The sequence below is a fragment of the Ruditapes philippinarum genome, unplaced genomic scaffold (genome assembly GCF_026571515.1).
Source record: "Ruditapes philippinarum isolate M1 unplaced genomic scaffold, ASM2657151v2 ctg866_1_1_1_1, whole genome shotgun sequence".
Lineage (NCBI taxonomy): Eukaryota > Metazoa > Mollusca > Bivalvia > Venerida > Veneridae > Ruditapes > Ruditapes philippinarum.
The window spans coordinates 427,449-446,825 of NW_026855260.1; the positions used below are offsets into that span (position 1 = coordinate 427,449).

Sequence of the window (19,377 nt, forward strand, 5' to 3'; positions counted from 1 at the left end):
AATAAGTTACTTAAAGCATTTCAGTTCAATACGATGTTTTCATACATTTTATAGATTACAGTATATAAAGAAAAAACTGAGTGGTAGTTAGTAAATTAACGTAACAACCATTATCGGAGAAAAATTCCGATTTGACAAAGCATCCATTTTGAATCCGAAATATTCGATAATTCCAATATCGGTATCTACATATACTTGTATCATAGTTTGGGAACCTTTCTGTTGAAAATTGTCAGAGTTACGAGGGGTGGGCAATATATTTTGTCCAATTATAAATAAAAAGACAAATACAGTACCAGGACACTTTATTTTTGTTTATTTCCTTCAAAGTATTCTCCTTTGTGAGAAACACACAACTTTAACCTTTTCAGCCACATTCGAAATGAATTTTCGAAGTCCTTTTTAGGGATGCGTAGCAGGCACTGATGAATAGCGGATCCTACGACACTTCTGCTTCTATATTTCCGACCTGAAAGCTTTCTTTTGAATCTTGGAAATAAAAAACAGTCGGCAGGGGCAAGGTCAGGAGAATACGGGGGGTGAGGAAGGATTTTCACTTTCTCTTTTGCCAAAAAATCCTTCACAATCGTTGGGGTATGTGCCGGCGCGTTGTCATGAAGTAGACAAATACCCCTGAGTCCAGTAGCTGGGCGACGTTTACGTAAGGATTTTCTCAATTTTTTCAAACTTTTTGTTTGTAGAACCTTCCTGTGACAGACTGCCCCCTTGGCACTGAAACTTGAAGTAAAATGTCATTGATGTCGAAGAATACTGCTTTCATAACTTTCTTGACACTCAGTGTTCTTTTTGCAATTGTTGGCCTTCGAGCGTTTCTGGTGGCCCAAATTTTATTGTCTATCTTTCTATGTGGCTCGAAAAAGTGTACCCATGTTTCGTCACCCGTTATAACATTATTCAAACGCCGACGGTTAAATTCTTGGAACATTTTTAACAATTTCTTGGCACAACTGATACGTTCCTGTTTTTGTTCATTGGTGAGTAAATGAGGTATCCATCTTGCGGTGATGCGGCTCATTCCTAATTCCTTCTTTAGAATTGTGCGCACTGACCCTTCTGATATCCCAACCATCTTAGCTATGTCACGAGAAGTGTGCCTAGCATCCGTTTCTAAAATTTGACTGACATTTCTAATGTTTTTAGGGGTCACCGCAGTTGGTTTTCTTCCAGATCTTACCGCGTCTTTGCTAGACTCAACACCAGTTTTAAACTTAGCAATCCAGTTTCTAACAAGTCTATAGGAAACTTCACTATCTCCATAAACTTGACAAATTTCATTGTAAATTGTTATCGGTTCAATTCCAAGTTGATGACGCACTTTGATATAACTCCGGATTTCAGAGGAATGCAAAGATCGTTTCCCAACCATTTTTTTCGTTAGTGGGTATGACTGACTGCAATGTTTTAAATCGCATGTATATCAAGTAAAATACATTAGAATAAGATAAACCGGATATGTATGTAAAGATAATGCATTGAAGCGTATGATAAGTATAATTTCATGAGAATTTCGTGCAGAAATTTAAAACAATCCGTTACTGGACAAAACTTATTGCGCACCCCTCGTAAATTGTATACATATGCATGCACAGTGCGTTAACTGGAGTGCAGGTATTAGTTACCCGCACTACAGATCATGCCCATTGATTGGCTCATATTGAAATTAGTCATTTATAAAACAATATTATGAAAGATCGATATACAGTGTATAAATATTTGTCTTTCAGAAAGGAACTCAGTGTCCTATGTCTACTTCTTCTAGACAGAAAAATAAATTCTGCAGCATTGGCTCAGGTTACAGCATTTCACGTATTTTTCTTAATTTTACATAACTGTTTATCTATGTAACGTTCAAAGCTTAACACGTGAATATATAGAATACTTACTCATTTTGTTAGGCTTAATGTTGTTGTCTAATGAGGAAGTAATACTAACACATTTAAAATGTAATTTTCTCATCTGTTTCTTACTTCACATTCAATGAAATAAAAAAAAACAAAAAAAAATAAAAGAAATTATCAGGTTTGGATAGCATGTGTATATTGTCATGCAATACTAGTATTCACAGTTAATTTAACATATAAAACAAAAACGTGATATAAAAGCACAACTGTTTATGTATCTTATGTTAACGTACTGTCGAGACAATGGATATTTTGAATGTACTCACCATCACGTCATAGCCGCTCTTGTTTTATATACTTTGATTGGTATCATATTATAAACTTTATGCTACATGAACATTTGTATATTTTAGTTGCTGATAATACAGTTGGAAGGGAGGCGCGTATGTATTTAATTGCTTGCTATCTTTCATTAGAAGTAGAAGAAAGGAATAAAATTTACTATTATGATGTTGATGTGAAATGATTGTACATGTCACATGTAACTTTATTTTATTGACTACAGTTATATGTTTTGTTTCAGTTATTAAGTAGATATATAATATATGTATATCTTCAAACTCAAAATCTTACTTTCGAAAGGATTTTAACAGCCACCTATATAATTTTTCTTATGAATGTGTGAGTAATTTATATTTCCTATTTCATAGTGTTGATTTCGGGCTTCAACTTGCACTTGGAAACTAAATCGAAACATGACGGTATGCTTTTATCAAATCAGTTAATTATTTTTTCAAGTCTAGTTATATACCATACTAGTTAAACAAAATAGTCCAGCGTTAGATATAAGTCAAAGTTCAGCATCAAACTATTTAAATAGCTAGTGTTAATTAAGCTACAGCTAATTCATTGCTATAACAATTAAAATATTCTGTTTTGTTAATGCACAATTGTGATGTCATTATTTTTTGATAAATTAAATGAAGATTTAACGACTACTTACCGGAAATGGTATCAAATTGATTTGCGGCGTTCTATGCATGTGTCCAAAGTTGAAATGACTTTCAATGAGGAACTCGAGGTGAGTTTCTGTTTCTTTAATTGTTTACAGCAATAATTTTATAGCACGTGCACTTTATATCAAACTTTTTTTTTTTTTTTTTTTTTTTTGGGGGGGGGGGGGCTGGGATTTACGTCGCACCAACACAGTAGAGGTATGGCTTTCTAGATTTTCTTGTGCCCTTCCTGGAATTATTTCAGGCACGAACGGGCACCTTGGAAGAACCACTGACGTTCCGTAATCTTGCCGGATGGCTTCCTCATTAAAAACAATCCAAAGTCCATGTTGGGATTTGAACCAAACGCGGTGAGGGAAAATTGATTTTAAGTCAACGGTCTTTACCAATCGGCCACGGAAGCCCCTCCATATCATTGTTAATTTCTATTTGTTACAAAACCATTGTTAAAAGACAATCGACTCATATTAGGGCTATGTCTGCTAATAGAATTACGATAATCAGGTATATGTTAATAACGTTATTTTCAGATTTGTGCACGGTCCAACCAAACACTTGGACAAAAATTTCTCTGTACGTGTGTACTGCTAAAAACGTGTATTCTTTTGTAAAAATGTATGTTTGATGTTGAAACTCGTAATATATGATATATCAAAATTGAAAAATGACATTGACTTCTTGAGTATAACTTGAAAATGAAAACAAGGATATATTACCACCTTGCCTTATATGATCAGTTTTAAATTTTAAGACATTTTAAAGTTTCATATTTTCTAAGGTTGTGTTTAACTTGATTGATTTGATAGAAAAAACTGTTATGGTCACATGTAACTTTCAGAGACATTCCTGTATTTATTTTTGGCTCAAGTCGTCTCATTTTATATGTGTTTCTCCGAGACATTCTATAACAGTATATTCATAACTTATTTTTTATATCGGTCTAAGCCGGAAAAACGTCAAAGTGATCTTCCATAGGAAAAGTTTCCTCAAGTATTCTTATTTTTGAAAATATCAATCGAACTCTATCATTTGGATATTCTTATAAAAAACAAGACTTGAAAAAATGTTGATGAATTTCTAAGTATCTCAGCATGAACATTCACATGTATATGTTATTTTTTCTAGAAAAATATTCATTATCTACTAATTAAAATATATGTATTATATCCGATCATTTATCTCATACTTGCCAACCACACCCATAGTCACAGTTTATTGTTATGCCTACCTCAAAACAAATACTATAAACGTAATTATTATAATTGCATACCTTTTATCATGGATCAATGCACATTAATTTTAAGGGCCAACATTTCTTTTCCTATTCCGTTTTACAGTAGTATACGATAAACATGTTTTGCTGTGCGTATTTATTCTCATATTCTCGAGTCAAACGATTTCATCACTTATTATGTACAAGACACGTTTAATGCGCATGCTATATCCAAAATGTGGAAGATAAACATGTGCGATGCTTATCACCTGAGAAATATGACGTTAACTTAGGTTTATGTGTGTCTTTACCATTTTATCCATACAGATTAAATTACATGAGAAAAACATGTATTTTATGATCACAAGTGCACATAATTGTACACAAATAAGAACATTTAATTTTGTTTCATATTCTATATTTTTATTTTCTCGTTTCTTATACAGAACTCGTTAAAGCAATGCTGGTATAGTCAGATGAATGCTGGATTTCTTTATGACGAAGCACTGAAGTGCATTCGTACAAACAAGAATGACAATGATCGCTTGGTCGTAAGGTGCTGTAAAGACCTACTGAGGATTTTTTTCTCTTTCACAGCTAATCCGCGGGTACAAACAAACTTAAACAGTTACGAGTTTAAATTTAGCGCAACAAGTCGACCGGTAGTTCACCATAAAGCCGAAACGGTAGAAATTTGTTTCTCGCCTATTATCGATATAAACTGAATATTGAATATATTGACCAAGTGTGTGTTAAAAGTTTCTTTGTACCACGGGATTAGAAGTGAAAAACAAACATGCATCGAGTATCTCTACTAATGCTTTAATCAAAATAGAGACACTAAGAAACCATAAAGAAAGCCAAACACGGCAACATTGAAGGTGTTACAGTCTTGATTTGATTGAGCCTGTTCATGGACGGTACTGTCAAGTGCAAACTACCTACCACGCACCCTAGCACCGGCTTAAGCATAATTCATCATTTAAAATGAACTGGTACATTCCATGAAAAGCGGCTTAAACTCAAGAAAAAAAGATGTGCTCTTAGCGAAAAAACTATGGGCGGAACTAAATAAAATTGAATTTGATAGGGGATCAAAGGTCATGAAGCCTGCATATCATAGATAAGACGTAAGGCAGATTAATAATTAAAAATAAATAGGGATTTTACTTTCGTTAGAAAGGTTAAATATGTTTTGTTATCTATTGATAAGATTTAGAGAATATTGTTTGCATCTTGCAGGCTTTATGTTAGTGCCAAAGTATAGTCTTTATTCGGTTTTAGCAGGTAAACGGCTAAATAAGACTTTCTTAGTATAACTAGATTCATCTATATATTAGGCGTCATTTTTCCGACCTCTCCCTTAAAAGAAATACAGAATGAAATAAAGACATAAAAGAGCGATTTTAAACATAAACATACTTTTTAAGATATCAACCTCATTTCATAATAAGAAATCAATGTTCAGAATGACGTCATTAAGATACAGTGACGATATTGTTGAAATGCTACATTTTGTAATATCGGCACTTACAATAAGCAATTTGCAATAATTCCCGAAGGTCCGTGTGAAACACTATCAGTTAATATGCAATTTCAATAGTCTCCGTTAATATGCAATTTCAATAGTCTCCGAAAACACAGTTATCACATAAAAGGTGGAGTATTAATGGGTCACCCAAAAAGGCTATCTAAACAGATTGTTTTTTTTATTCATTTATTTCATTTTTAGATTTTCTTCAACATTTAAGAAAAGAGTTTTCAATTTGTGGACTAGTTACACATTAAGTTGTTATCGCCTATATACCTGACCACTTAAAACAATACACCATTTAGGAAAATTGATATTCTTCTATTTCAGGCATATTCGTGGCCGTTACATAGCCTTTGATTTCCATTACCTTACTTTTGCATCGATGGAATCGAAATCACAACTGATGGATCACCTATCATTTAAGATCTATACAAAGGATTTGGAATCCAGTAAGATGTTCTTTATTAAATTATGATGGACATGCATTGGATATTATAGTTCCTAATACAAGGGCAAATTTATCCTCTAAAATGAATACATTGTCCACCTTAAGAAAGAATAGACATGTGTTAAGTAATAAATGAATAACGGATTTATAACATGTTGGATGTAGATAATTAACACATGAAGAAAGTACTATTGACCTTAAATTGTTCGTTATAAATGTAGCAAAATATAAACAATACGGAATTTTGACTTCCAAACACATTGACAAATCACTATAGCTGAACTGTTTGTCAAAATGTATCAGAAACAAAATATGGTCTAACGCCAATCAAAACCTTTTGGGGGAAATTATAACAGGTCACCAAATTCCAACACTTTATAATTATATAAAAACAAGCATTTCAGCGTATCAGCCCTTTTTTCTATGAAATGAGATGTTTTTCTTCTAATTTTACACTACATTTTGAGAATTTGTTGCAATTAATCCTTATGCATTAAGATCTTTGAAGCCTTCGTGATAGGCTATACCTGTATGCATAGCTTAAAGTCTTTTTAGTTATCACCTCTCCAAAACCAGGAGATGAGTCATTTAATTTACACTCTGAATATCATGTTATTAATAGTTAATTTTGAAAATTTCATTGCAATTATACTTTATTTAATTAAATCCTTATTATGTATCATACTTCATATATGATTTTTCATGACTTGTAGTGTTTGTAAATGACCATGTATGCGTACCTAGTAGTTTCATTATTTAGTTATCCCTTCTCAAAACAACATGTGAGGATTCCTTTTATTTTACACTCTGGATATCATGTTTTAAAGTGTGAATTTGAAAATTTCATTGTAATTATGATCTATTTAATTACACCCGTGGAATGTGTAACATTAACATTTTGTTTGCTTTACCATGACTTGAAGTGCTCATAAACGGTTGTGCATGTATGCATAGCTCACAGGTTTTTTTTAGTAGCCACTTCTATAAAACACCCACTGACAGTAAGACGCATAGACGATGAAATAGAAATAATATAGCGTTTATACTCCGCTAGTTTGCATATTTTTTTCAAATACTGATGTACTATCATCAGTTTAATCACTTTGATTCTCTTTCACAATACAATTGCACCAAGTCGACTGCCATTCTTTACGGAGTTGTTGAAACTTAATCTCTTTCAGTATCAAATGCTTATTTTACTCAAAGCTCATTTAGAATATGCTTGTTGTTAACGAAACAATCATATTGTCTTGATATGTTATCGATTTAGTTTTATCACACAAACTATACCACGGCGAGTGTGTAGTAAATCCATCAAAAACAAACAATAATTGTCTAGATTTGACTATTTCAATCCGTTAAATGCCAACTCTAACCAAACCAGAATAAAAAAATTATTACTAGACAATAACAAGATGTACGACAAATGAACTCAAAAAGGGGCATCTATGGTTTCCGCTATGTCATTTTTGTCGGGTTTTCTATAAGCTATCCTCACGTACAAAGCTCGAAGCAAATGTGTAGACTCCCGAGTAAACAATATTCAATTCCCTTACAGAAATTTTTGCTCAGTTGTGTATTTGCTGAAAAAATAATCAAATATTCGGCAAGCATTTTTGATTGAGTTTAATATCAGTGTAACGAAACGCTACATGCTTTTATCAGAAATAGAGCGTTTATGCTGTCGTTTCACTATATGCGCTTAAATGAAAAAACCTTTGAAATTGTTTCCTGTTTGGTATTTTATTTTAAATTACAGAATATAACGTTCTTTTAGATTCAGTTCCTACTTTATTGATCTTGTCAGTGGCTCGCATAATATGATAAATCCAAGTTGTTAAATGTAATAAGTATTGAAACTAAACGTATTTTATAGTTATAAGAGATGTATACATTCGCACTTAAAGGTAGATATGATAAATAACAAATTAGTGTTACACTTTTTTTTACAGTGGATGGAGTTTTGTGTAATGAAGACCTTGGAATGAGTGATTGGAGTATTCAAAGAAATCAAATATTTGCCTCATCATGGTTAGAACATCATGAACCGTTCGAGGCAAGACCTTCCTCAACTAGTTGGTGCACTAACAGAAGGCAGGACCAAATTCCCTGGATTATGGTTTGAAAATCTAAATTCCATTATATCGCTAACAATGAGGGTTTTGCTTTTTAAATTATATATATGCTGTCACTTTTTTACAAACATATTTTAAAAAGTCAAACGCTAGACTCATGTAAATATTTTATAATTGCTAATATCAAAAAGTTGTTGTAGATTGTATTTGTTGAAACGTACAGTACTTTATTACCAAAAAAAAAGATTAAAGCTACAATATTTCGCTGTTTGTCATCAAGTTCCAAACATATCTTGCACGTTTTGTTTAATAGTTTTTTTAGTTAAACGGTAACCTCAGCCATTTTCAAACTTTCTTTGTCAAGTGTAAATTTATTTGCATTAACATATAATGTGAAGTGTTTTGATGATTTTTAGGTCGATTTGAAATCCAGAACAAGAATTGAAGGAGTTACTATATATGCTTCAAATGAAACACACGATAATTCGACAGGAAGCTGGAACTCATTCACTCTACTGTATGGGAACTATAGAAATAATTTAGACATTTATCCCAAATTGGTAATGTATAAACCAAACTTGAGATATTTCACATTTTTGTCAAACTTAGTTAATTGCCCGGGAGATGGAAATTTGGAAAACAATCTAACCTCTTTTATCTCTTTTACCTCTTTATGTATGTTATTAAATCAACTATAATGACTTTATATGCAGCTACAGTCAGCATATAGATTTTTTGTAAAGTGTTTAGGATGAAATTTTTTTTTTTCAAAATTAGTTTACACATTTATTTTAGCCGTTTATATATTAAGAATATTTGACATATCATTTCGTTCCATATTACAGGTGATATGTTCCCTATATTTAATTTAAATAGACACTTTTTGTTCTTTTTTAAAATATATTGGCGTAAAGCTCATACAACACAAGAAACTTAATAATTAAAGACTAAGTAACGGATTAAGGCAAGTGATTTAGGATTACCAAAATTAATTTACGATACCTCTAACCTGTCTACGATGAATGTTCGGATATGAATGTCTCTGAAACGTTTACTGTTATATTGCTAAAACAAATAAAACAACTAGGAAATTAAGGTTATTAGTTAAATAAACATGTTAGGCATACATTGAGTTCATGTTTACTTTAGCTGTGTTTTAAAGCTCGGTATACATTGACTACTCGTAAAAAGTGATACAAAAATGGTTCTTAAAATACTAAAGTATGCCATCAAAAAAAGGTCTTAATTCAAAAAGTTTTGGCATAGAGTGTAAACACATGTTTTATGGACAACAGGAAATGCCCTTTTCATCTGTTATTCGTTGGTTTAATTAATTCAAATGTTGGTTTACTTCGACAGAAAATACACCCTATGACTGTCGGTCCCCAAAAAACAACGTTTGTCAAGATGTTTGCATAAGTGAAAGAAATAATATATACCAATATGAGATATATGATATATATACCAATGCAAATATTATTGCTGGAATCTCATTAGAAGTACATCATTAAGCCATTCTCAAACCTTATTAGTTTTTACAAATAAGAAAGATCATTTACAGATGAATTAACTGAAAGACGACCGGAAAATGACTCGCGTAGTATGTGCTGAAGTGTTGCCAAGACATTTTTCCAATTCAAATGCATGGTCTATTATAAATGCCAACACTTTTTACAAACATGTGAGCAAAAACAAAAATAATCAATAAATGATTTTGGCTGTGTCAAGTCTGGCTTTGCAAAGGACCATGTATTGCAAATAAGTCATCAATATTTAGAACGTAATGTATACAAGTGTCTTTAAGACGCTTGGTCCTGTCAATCAGGTCGTAGTTCCAAAAAGAAAACCAATTAATTCGAAATTTTACAAGACAAAATAAAATGATTCTTTGAAAACAAAAACAAATGATTTCGAAAAACGTTTGACCTGTACCAAATTGCTGCAAGGCAACTGACAATCGTATAAAGCGTTTAAAGTGCAAGATTTTAAAAAGCAAACAATGTTGTTATGCTCCCCATCCTCTGTTTTTACTAGGACATTGTGGTCGGGGTAATACAGATAAAATCAACGTCCAACAGAAAAAAAGATTTTCTTATCAAAGTTAATTTAATGATTTTATTTCCAGTTTAAAAAAAACAACCGTACATATAGAGGATATTTGTTTAGTTCAGAGTAAGATCGGAATATATTTCACCGAGTGAGCACCAAAAGGTATATTTCACGAGTGGCGCAGCCACGAGTGAAATATGAACTTTTGGTGTTCACAAGGTGAAATGTATTTCGATCTTACCCTAAACTAAACAAATTTTCTTTTTATTATATGCAAGGAAACGTTTTAAAAGACATTAAACCTAATACTGAATGAAAAGCGCGCCAAATAATAATACAACATGACGTCATTTACGACGTCACGTCATAAAGTTGGTTCCCAGTATTGTGCACGCTGGTATTTCACTGAAACATCGTAAGGGGCTTAAATTCAAAACAGTGAAATTATCAAAATTGTAATTTCACTGTTTCAAACAATGAATTACCAGTTTTATATCACTGATATATTTCTATAAACCACCGAAAATATATATTTACAATGTTAATGCATGCTGCTTAAATTAAGGTATTTTTGGCATTTTGGAAATACAGGGATGGTATAGGTATATTTCTACACCTGTCTTCATAGAAGAAAATGCCGTCAGAACTAGTGTATGAAAATGTGTACATCTGTTACAGATAAATCCGTTGAGAGAACAAAATTAAAGACAATATAATGAAACATGTTAAGAGTCAAATTTGACATGTTTAGATGCCATCAATTTTGAACATTCCTCGTATAAAAAACAGCAGTTTTTGGTAAAAAAAATTGTCCTCAAGAAGTTTGTCAAAGCGAAGATTTATGATGGAAAATCTATTTACGTGCTTGAGTGAAAAATGTATTTATGTGTCTATGCTTGCATAATTGTTTCCATTGTATGCTTTATTTTATAGCTTGGAACTGATTATGACCAATCAAAGCATCACGAGCATAGATCCTTTTTGCTTATAACCCCAGTTACAGCTCGTTATATCAAGTTGCTTTTACTTGAAGGTGACGCGGCGAACAAAATATGTCTTCGGTTTGAAATTCATGGATGTAAACTTTCAGGTATACATATTCTTTTTTATATCTTAATTCTTTATGTTTCCGCATGTTCAATCCAAAGATAATTGTCCAGTGATAATACCTTTTGATTGAATCAACCCCATCATGTTATTGCAGACTTAGCGCAAAGAGTCACCTTGAAGCTTTTTCTCAAATACACGCACTAGATCTGACATGATGTCAACCTAAAATGAGATCGGTACTGTATACAATACTCTTTTTGGACTTCGTTTGACTTATTTATTTATATATTACGATATTGTTTTCTTTCAAGTCCTACGGACACCCTTTTAATTGACATAAAGCTTTTACATTCAAACTTTCAGAGTACAATTGCAAGGATAAAGAAATTTTCTTTTAAATATCAAATATTTTTTACATTTTGTGACTTTGAAGATAATAAAGAAAAAACAAGAACAAAAAAGTAACCTAATATGGAATAACCTATGTTTTATTCAGGTGCTGTAGAACTGTTTCCAAGTTTTATAGAGGACAATGCAACGATAATAACAAACGCACTATATGTTCAAAAGGCTTCATTAATAATGTCTTTAGGATATCCTTTTCAAACAGAAAGTGGCTACTCTTATTCGTGGATAATAGATTTTAATCGCCAGCATTATGTGAGATTAATCTTCACAGAGATGAAGTTGAACAAAATGGTAAGACTTGATACTATGTATACATTTAGATGGTTCTCATACGTAAGAAAATTGATTTAACAAATTCTGTCAAGTCTTGACAACAGTTGAAATTTAACAAATGTTAATCTAGTCAAAACTATTTGTGACACATATGTTCCGAAGTGTGATAAACTATAACAATTATCTGCTAGAAGGCTTAAGGCTTCGCAAACAATTATTAGTACTGTAAAAACATGTATGCGACCTTTAATAAGAAATTTGTAATGTTAATCTCACCTGACCACAACGTGTTCCTGATGTGATAGTGTTATCCCCCAACGTCCATCGTGCGTCGTCACCAATTACTTTAAACAACATCTCCTCTGAAACCTATGACTGCACAAAAGCAAACCGTTACAGACATGATTATTGGGTAGTCCCAGTTCAGAGTTGTCCGAAGGGTTCCGGTCTGTTGAACAAGTAGGTCACTGGACCAGAAAAGAGTTTCAAAAATGCAAATTATAAAACATTCTTTTGTTTGAAATCATCATGCCATGAGCTTTGATATTTTGTATATGATATCAGCTTAAGGTCATTTACCAAAGTCGTTAAACTTGTTTTCCTAGTGTCAAAATTTGCCCTATCCGGTGGTCATAGGTGTTCCTTATATGTATATAGTAAAAACCTAAACAGTCTTCTCATGAATGACAACGGATAGAGGTTAGATATTTAACATTAAACATTGTATAGTGGATCCCTACCAAGAATTTCAAATCGTAGACTTGGGATAGAAATTAGCACGGCCAAAATGGGTCATTGATTTTCAAACAATACACATATAGTTAACACTTAAAACGTCATTTTGTCTGACGGTACACGGCTTAGAGCTTTGATATTTGGTATATTGTATCATCTGTAAATCCATTAATAAAGTTGTTCAAATTTTGCCCTATTTTTCCAAAATTGGCCACAACCCGTAGAGTCATATGTTTTCCTTATGTGTATGAAGTAAAAACAAAAGTAATCTTCTCTGAACTGACAAAGGCTAGATATTGTATATGATGGAACAAAACATAGTTTAGTGGACTCTACCAAGATTGTTGACTTAATACTTCTGGGTTTAAAATTTAAAACCCGGGGTTATTGATTTTCATTATGTATATTTAGTTAACACATTAAATGAAACAAAAATCTTAAAAGAAAAGAGCTTGAACTTAGATATTCGGAATGAAACATTGCCTGGTATACCTTATCAAGATTGTATGAAGAAAACCCTTTGCTCAAAGTTTAACCCTGCTCAAGGGAATCCAGTGACCCATTTTCTTGTACGTTGGTGTACATCCATGAAATATGTTGAACCAAGTGGACAGTTTGAGATGTAGAAATGAATTATAATATTAGCTGAAGTGACCAACTTTTGTCCGTTTTTATACAACTATGAAAGTCTGATCATGTGCACAGTTTTAAATGTTAAAATGATGTACAGCTTTGTAATTAGTACCACGTACACAGCTTTAGATGACAAACTAAACTGTGATATTAGCTGATCTTGATAATATGACCTCCTTTTTTGTCCTGTGATGTACATCTTTAAAATTAAGATCATTTGTACAGATTTGGATGTAACTTGAACTTTGATATCAGCTGACCTGCATTTTTTAGCAAAGTGACCTTCTTTCTTGTCCTTTGATGTACATCCATGAATTATTGACATTTGCACAATTTCAGATGTAGTATTGAACTTAGCTAACCTAGATCTTTTGTTTTTTTTAATATAAAGCTATACCATTTTGACCAGTTGCACAATTTCAGTCGTATAACTGAAAATCAAATGACCTATATATTGACTTAGTGTCTTGTTTTTGTGAACAGCTATGTAATTAGGACCACGTATAAAATATATTTTAAAAAATGCATGAAAAATGATATATTGACAAACTTTGTTCAAATTCTTGTAATGAAATCTACCTTTCACTTCTCCCACACAAACTGTCACTAGGAGAGCACTTTGGTACTAATGGCCCTTTGATTAGGAATATTTCCGACGGCCAACGAAATGCTCTTTGGTTATTTTGACCGTATCACCTTAACTGCGAAAGGGATGTCGGTCTGAAAAAATATAATTACAAAATTATATCTTAATAAACTAAATAATGCATTAAAGATTATTGACGATAAACTTGAACCGCTATATGAATTTTCGCCGTACAGTAAATACAATGCAAGCTGTGCAGAGCGAAGTTCTGCTGAATAATATTGCTCTAGAGAGGTTAATTGATTGTGAATATTTACGATAATGTTTCCTTTTAAAAAAACAAAAAACAAACTGTTGCTGTAATTGCTCTACAGTTGACTTACTTTGCATGTTGAAAATACAAGAATATATGTGGACTTAAAGCCATGATCACTAAATAATTGTTTAACCAAACTAAATTACACCTTTATAGTTATGTCAGTAGGAACCAGTTATGAAATGCCAAACATGTCAGATGTATGGTGATGTATATGTATCAGATTTTTCTTTTTCTTTACAAAACCAAGACCTGATGTTTTTTGTATTCTTTTGCAATTATCTCTTCAACATGTTATTCATTTTCACAAACATTAACATGACTAACTTACCTTTTTATACTTACAACAGCAAACACAAGACAGGCTGTTTGGCACACTAACATTCCATTTGCCTAATGTCTGTGTATATATATTTATCAAATCCTTCCTTAGAGTGTCAAGCACGAAAACCACTGAAGCCGGTGCTTGTGAATTTTAAACATTTTTCGTTTCTAACAAAGAAATATCTCCCCGTTTCAGAAGTGTGCACATTGTGTGACTGTTACAGAGATAATATTCTTATCAGCCCGATAGGCGCACTGCTTATCTTAAACAAAAAACAGCAGAATACAGTGTGTGACAGCTAATCTTTTACTTGAATCTAAAGCAATCTGTAACAGTTGTAATGACTAACCTTCTCAAATAATATAGAATGGCTTTAAATAGTAAAAGTAATTTAAAGTGAATAAATAACAATATTTTATTAAGCCTTCAAAATGTATACATTACAGTTTATGTTTAATACGCATTATTATACCCTAATGTTTTCTTTTAAACATGAAAACATTCTAGAAGACACGACAGACAAAACGAAAAGCTCAAACTGTCTGCATTAAAATTATATTGGTTATGATTGGCATGTACGTGTATTCATATGCCACAGTTACGTTTGTGATTATTCGCTTCCAAGCTTATTCAGTTCATTTTCTTAACATCATTTGCTTTTGTCCGTCATGAATTTCGTGTTTGAATATCAACGATAGGCTAAAGTTCTAAATGTATCGCTAAGAGGATATGGCTATGCGAATTAGCCAATCACGAGCCGAACAACTTGCGACGTGCGATCTTTTATGTAAATTATCGGAAGGATTGTCATTTTGTAGTTGTAATCGCTATGCAATTACCACAGACTATATGTAACGAAGTTAAAATAATGATTCAGAATCAGCCTTAAATCTTAATCTGTAGAATGCACAAAACGTTGTTAATTCGTTTGAGTGTAAGAAAATAAAATTCTAGACGTTTGCTCGTAAGTTTACTGTTTTATTTCTTTGACCTGATTATATTAAATCTTACCACATTTTATATGGGCTGCTCATTAAGTGAAACCATGAATTTCATTTCTTTTTTCGAAGACGTGTCATAATTTCCAAAATATGTGCACTTTATTTTCAATCTGTAATTGTGTTGTTATAGTTGTCCTTGAAGAAGATAACGTAAGAATCATAAAACGAACACCTGCAACACTTTTTGTTCTAAAAAAAGATATTTTAAGTATTTGTGTTAAAATTTCAAAAGGAAGTTTTTGTTTAAAAACTGTTTTGACACCTTTCTGGTCACACCTTGGCGGTCGGTTCAAGTAAACGATGAATCAATGGTTCAAGAAAAAGGACCATGGAGCTAATTATCGCGATGAAATTTCAATTGGCGACACCAGAATAACAGGACCGATGATATTTCTAACCGAGCGGACGCCATAAGTGCAAACAAGGTTTGAACAAAAAATACGATTTTAAAAGTGTAAAAAAAATGTAGATTAAATATAAATTAATAAGAGATGTAATGAATATAGAGTCACGGTCAATAATCATTTTCTTTTCACTTCAGGTGCAAAATGATGATGACAGCTGTGTCGACAAACTCATTCTAGGAAGTTATTTTAATGGGACTGAAATAAATAAAAAATTTAATGAAAGAGTATTTATTATTGAAACAAAAGAGACGTTTTTAATAATGACATTTCATCCATGTTTACATAAATACAAAGCAAGTAAATTTCGTGCAGTTGTTAGTAAAGAAGGTAGGTTACCTTATAATCAAATTGAAGTGAGGATCTTCGACACAATAAACATTAACAAGTATAATTATGTAGCTCAACTGTTATAAAATAGGATTATCATTTAGACAAACTTCAAGCAAAGTTTCATTTATTGGCTGGAACCTATGATTTTTTACTTTATTTTTAAAGATATGCAATTTATCTTTTTCATAATTTACTTTAGTACCTACTGTGACAATTATTATTCTTCGTTGTTTAGTATACATTAAACTAATTATTTGAATTGGTGTTCAAGATATTCCAGCTTGTTTATTCATCGGTCCGAGCGTAAATTGGAGCAAAGGAAGGAAAGAGATATGCAGACTTCCAGAAATGATACTCACGTCAATGTCTATTTTGAATATTCCGTTTGACAATGTTGAAGAAAAATATGAAATTCGGGCTAAAAATCATCATGGCATCGAGATTGAGTTTATAGACTTTTATATTGTATGTCCGACAGGTAAACGTCGTTTTCCTTAATTTAACTGCATGCAACATTTTTTACTGAATAAACTTTCTTCTCCTGATGATCTTCATAGCTTTACAATGGACCCATTGAAAGTTCGTGATATTGATTTTCTTGATCGCAAACAAATCTGTTGTCAAACTAATAAATACTTTGTAGAAAATGAAAGGGAATTTCTCGTTCTTCTGAAAAGATGTGTTGATGTTAGTAAAATCAATATAATCATACATTTCACAAACAATTTTCAGTAATCTTAGGAGAATATTTATCAAATATCTGCGTAATAGACTTAAAAAGCTGAAAAGACGGATAATGAATTATAAAAGCTGAATTATACGTTATGAAAACTAACTTCACTCGAATCTCTGTTAACAATACATCGTCAACACAATCGTTTGTTTATTGAACAATATGAACATTATGAACATCTTTTATTTTTTTAGAAATATCCGAGAGTCGCTCTCGCTTCACAGTAATTGAAAGAAATGGCGACAAAAAAAATACATACTGCAACACAAATAAACCTCCGGAAATAATCAGCTCCGAAGAAGGCACTTTGTTGATTGTATTTCGTAAATACGAAGACCCGACTAAAGTCTTTACAGGAAAGGAGGGATTTCGATTACATTATAGGACAAAAAGCTACTCTTTAGCCAACTGGACAGAAATTTCCGAAAAAGGTAGATTCATTTGAATGGACATATCTAATATATATATATTCAAGTAAAGTTATTCATATACATTTCAATAGTAATTATGTCACTTATTTCCATTTTCAATAATGAACTTCTTGAAGAATTATACATTGCGAGTAATACACATGTATTTACAAAGATAGCAGACGCGTCGTTACGTAAGAAGTTTAAACAATGTTTGTCTCGTACATATCTCATTAGTGTCATACAATGATTTCTTTAATCACTAAAAATACTATGACTTCACATTGTAGATGGCGACATGACGGGTTCAAATATATCAACAGGTAATTAACTACATTTGAGATCCATCTTGTCTAATTCCTCCTTTAATCTCATTTTGTCAAATGAGTTCGGTGGCACAAATGTGGCATGTGTGTGTTTTTATTTATTTCGTGGCCACATGATACTATGTCGTGGCCACGAGTTACTAAGTCGTGGCCACGAGATAGCTTAGTCGTGGCCACGAGATACTATGTCGTGGCCACGAGTAACTATGTCGTGGCCACGAGTTACTAAGTCGTGGCCACGAGATAGCTAAGTCGTGGCCACATGATACTATCTTGTGGCCACGAGTTACTTAGTCGTGGCCACGAGATAGCTAAGTCGTATTCGAGAGATAAATAACCAATCAGAAAGCACCATTTATATCAATTTCCCTTATTAACTAGATATGTGCTAAGTCGTGGCAACGAGATACTTTGTACTACTCATTTACGGTGGCACACATGTGACATGTGTGTGTACTATGTCATGGCCACGAGATAGCTAAGTCGTGGCCACGAGATACTATGTCGTGGCCACGAGATACTATGTCGTGACCACGAGATACTATGCGTGGCCACAAGATAGCAAGGTCGTGGCCACGAGATACTATGTCGTGGCCACGAGTTACTAAGTCGTGGCCACGAGATAGCTAAGTCGTGGCCGAGAGATAAATAACCAATCAGAAAGCACCATTTATATCAATTTCCCTTAATAACTAGACATGTGCTATAGTACAAGGATGTCCCTACTTCACCAGCCTGTAAAAGTGTCATTTATACAAATGAATGACTTGCCAATAATTTTACATTTAGCGTCACTGCGACCCTGATTTTTGACCCAATTACCTCGAAATTATTAGATGTCATCTTCTAATAAGGTGCAATGATCTTCTTGGGTTATATAAACCATGGCTTATCCCTTCTAAATTATTCATCAGACAAGGATTTATCTTATAGGCTAATATCTATCTACTGTCCATGGACAGTTTCCCTTCCAAATAAAAAAACCAGGACTTATTCCTTCTCATGATATCATATAAATAAGGTTAACAGGCCGAAGAACGTACAAACTGACCAATTCGATCACACAATTGTCCCAACAAAGAGCTCTAGTCAAAATTAATGTCTGATGGGCCTTGGAAGGTGACTTTCTAATATGATCCTAAAGACAAGTTCAAAGTGAATTTCTTCAGTATTTTCAAAGATTAATGTTGCATGTAAAAGTAAGTTATAAAGTTTATAAATTTCATAATATATATATAGTGTATTCTGATAAGTTAATTATCTCGTGGCCACGACTTAGCTACCTCGTGGACACGACATAGTAACTCGTGGCCACGACATAGTAACTTGTGGCCACGACATAGTAACTCGTGGCCACGACATAGTAACTCGTGGCCATGACGTAGCTATATCGTGGTCACGACTTAATAACTATTGGTCACGGCATAGTATCTCAAGGCCACGACTTAGCTATCTCGTGGCCACCACTTAGTCACTCGTGGCCACGACATAGTATCTCGTGGCAACGACTTGGCTTTCTCGTGGCCACGACTTAGTAACTCGTGGCCACGACATAGTAACTCGTGACCACGAGATAGTATCCCGTGGCCACAACTTAGCTATCTCGTGGCAACGACTAAGTAACTCGTCGCTACGACATAGTATCTT

The 19,377-nt window shown here is 32.9% G+C and overlaps 1 protein-coding gene across 1 annotated transcript in view; it reads left to right on the forward strand.

The window, feature by feature from the left end:
- LOC132742676 (uncharacterized) overlaps positions 1-19,377 on the forward strand; it is a 78,428-nt gene that overhangs the window by 22,598 nt on the left and 36,453 nt on the right. The window contains exons 6-19 of the mRNA XM_060731141.1: positions 1,746-1,812; positions 2,276-2,305; positions 2,573-2,623; positions 2,849-2,943; positions 4,538-4,647; positions 5,953-6,074; positions 8,026-8,192; positions 8,565-8,708; positions 11,131-11,287; positions 11,744-11,946; positions 16,066-16,258; positions 16,533-16,739; positions 17,189-17,425; positions 17,695-17,727. Coding sequence (XP_060587124.1) covers positions 1,746-1,812; positions 2,276-2,305; positions 2,573-2,623; positions 2,849-2,943; positions 4,538-4,647; positions 5,953-6,074; positions 8,026-8,192; positions 8,565-8,708; positions 11,131-11,287; positions 11,744-11,946; positions 16,066-16,258; positions 16,533-16,739; positions 17,189-17,425; positions 17,695-17,727 — 1,816 coding nt within the window. The remainder of the gene's footprint in view (positions 1-1,745; positions 1,813-2,275; positions 2,306-2,572; positions 2,624-2,848; positions 2,944-4,537; positions 4,648-5,952; positions 6,075-8,025; positions 8,193-8,564; positions 8,709-11,130; positions 11,288-11,743; positions 11,947-16,065; positions 16,259-16,532; positions 16,740-17,188; positions 17,426-17,694; positions 17,728-19,377) is intronic.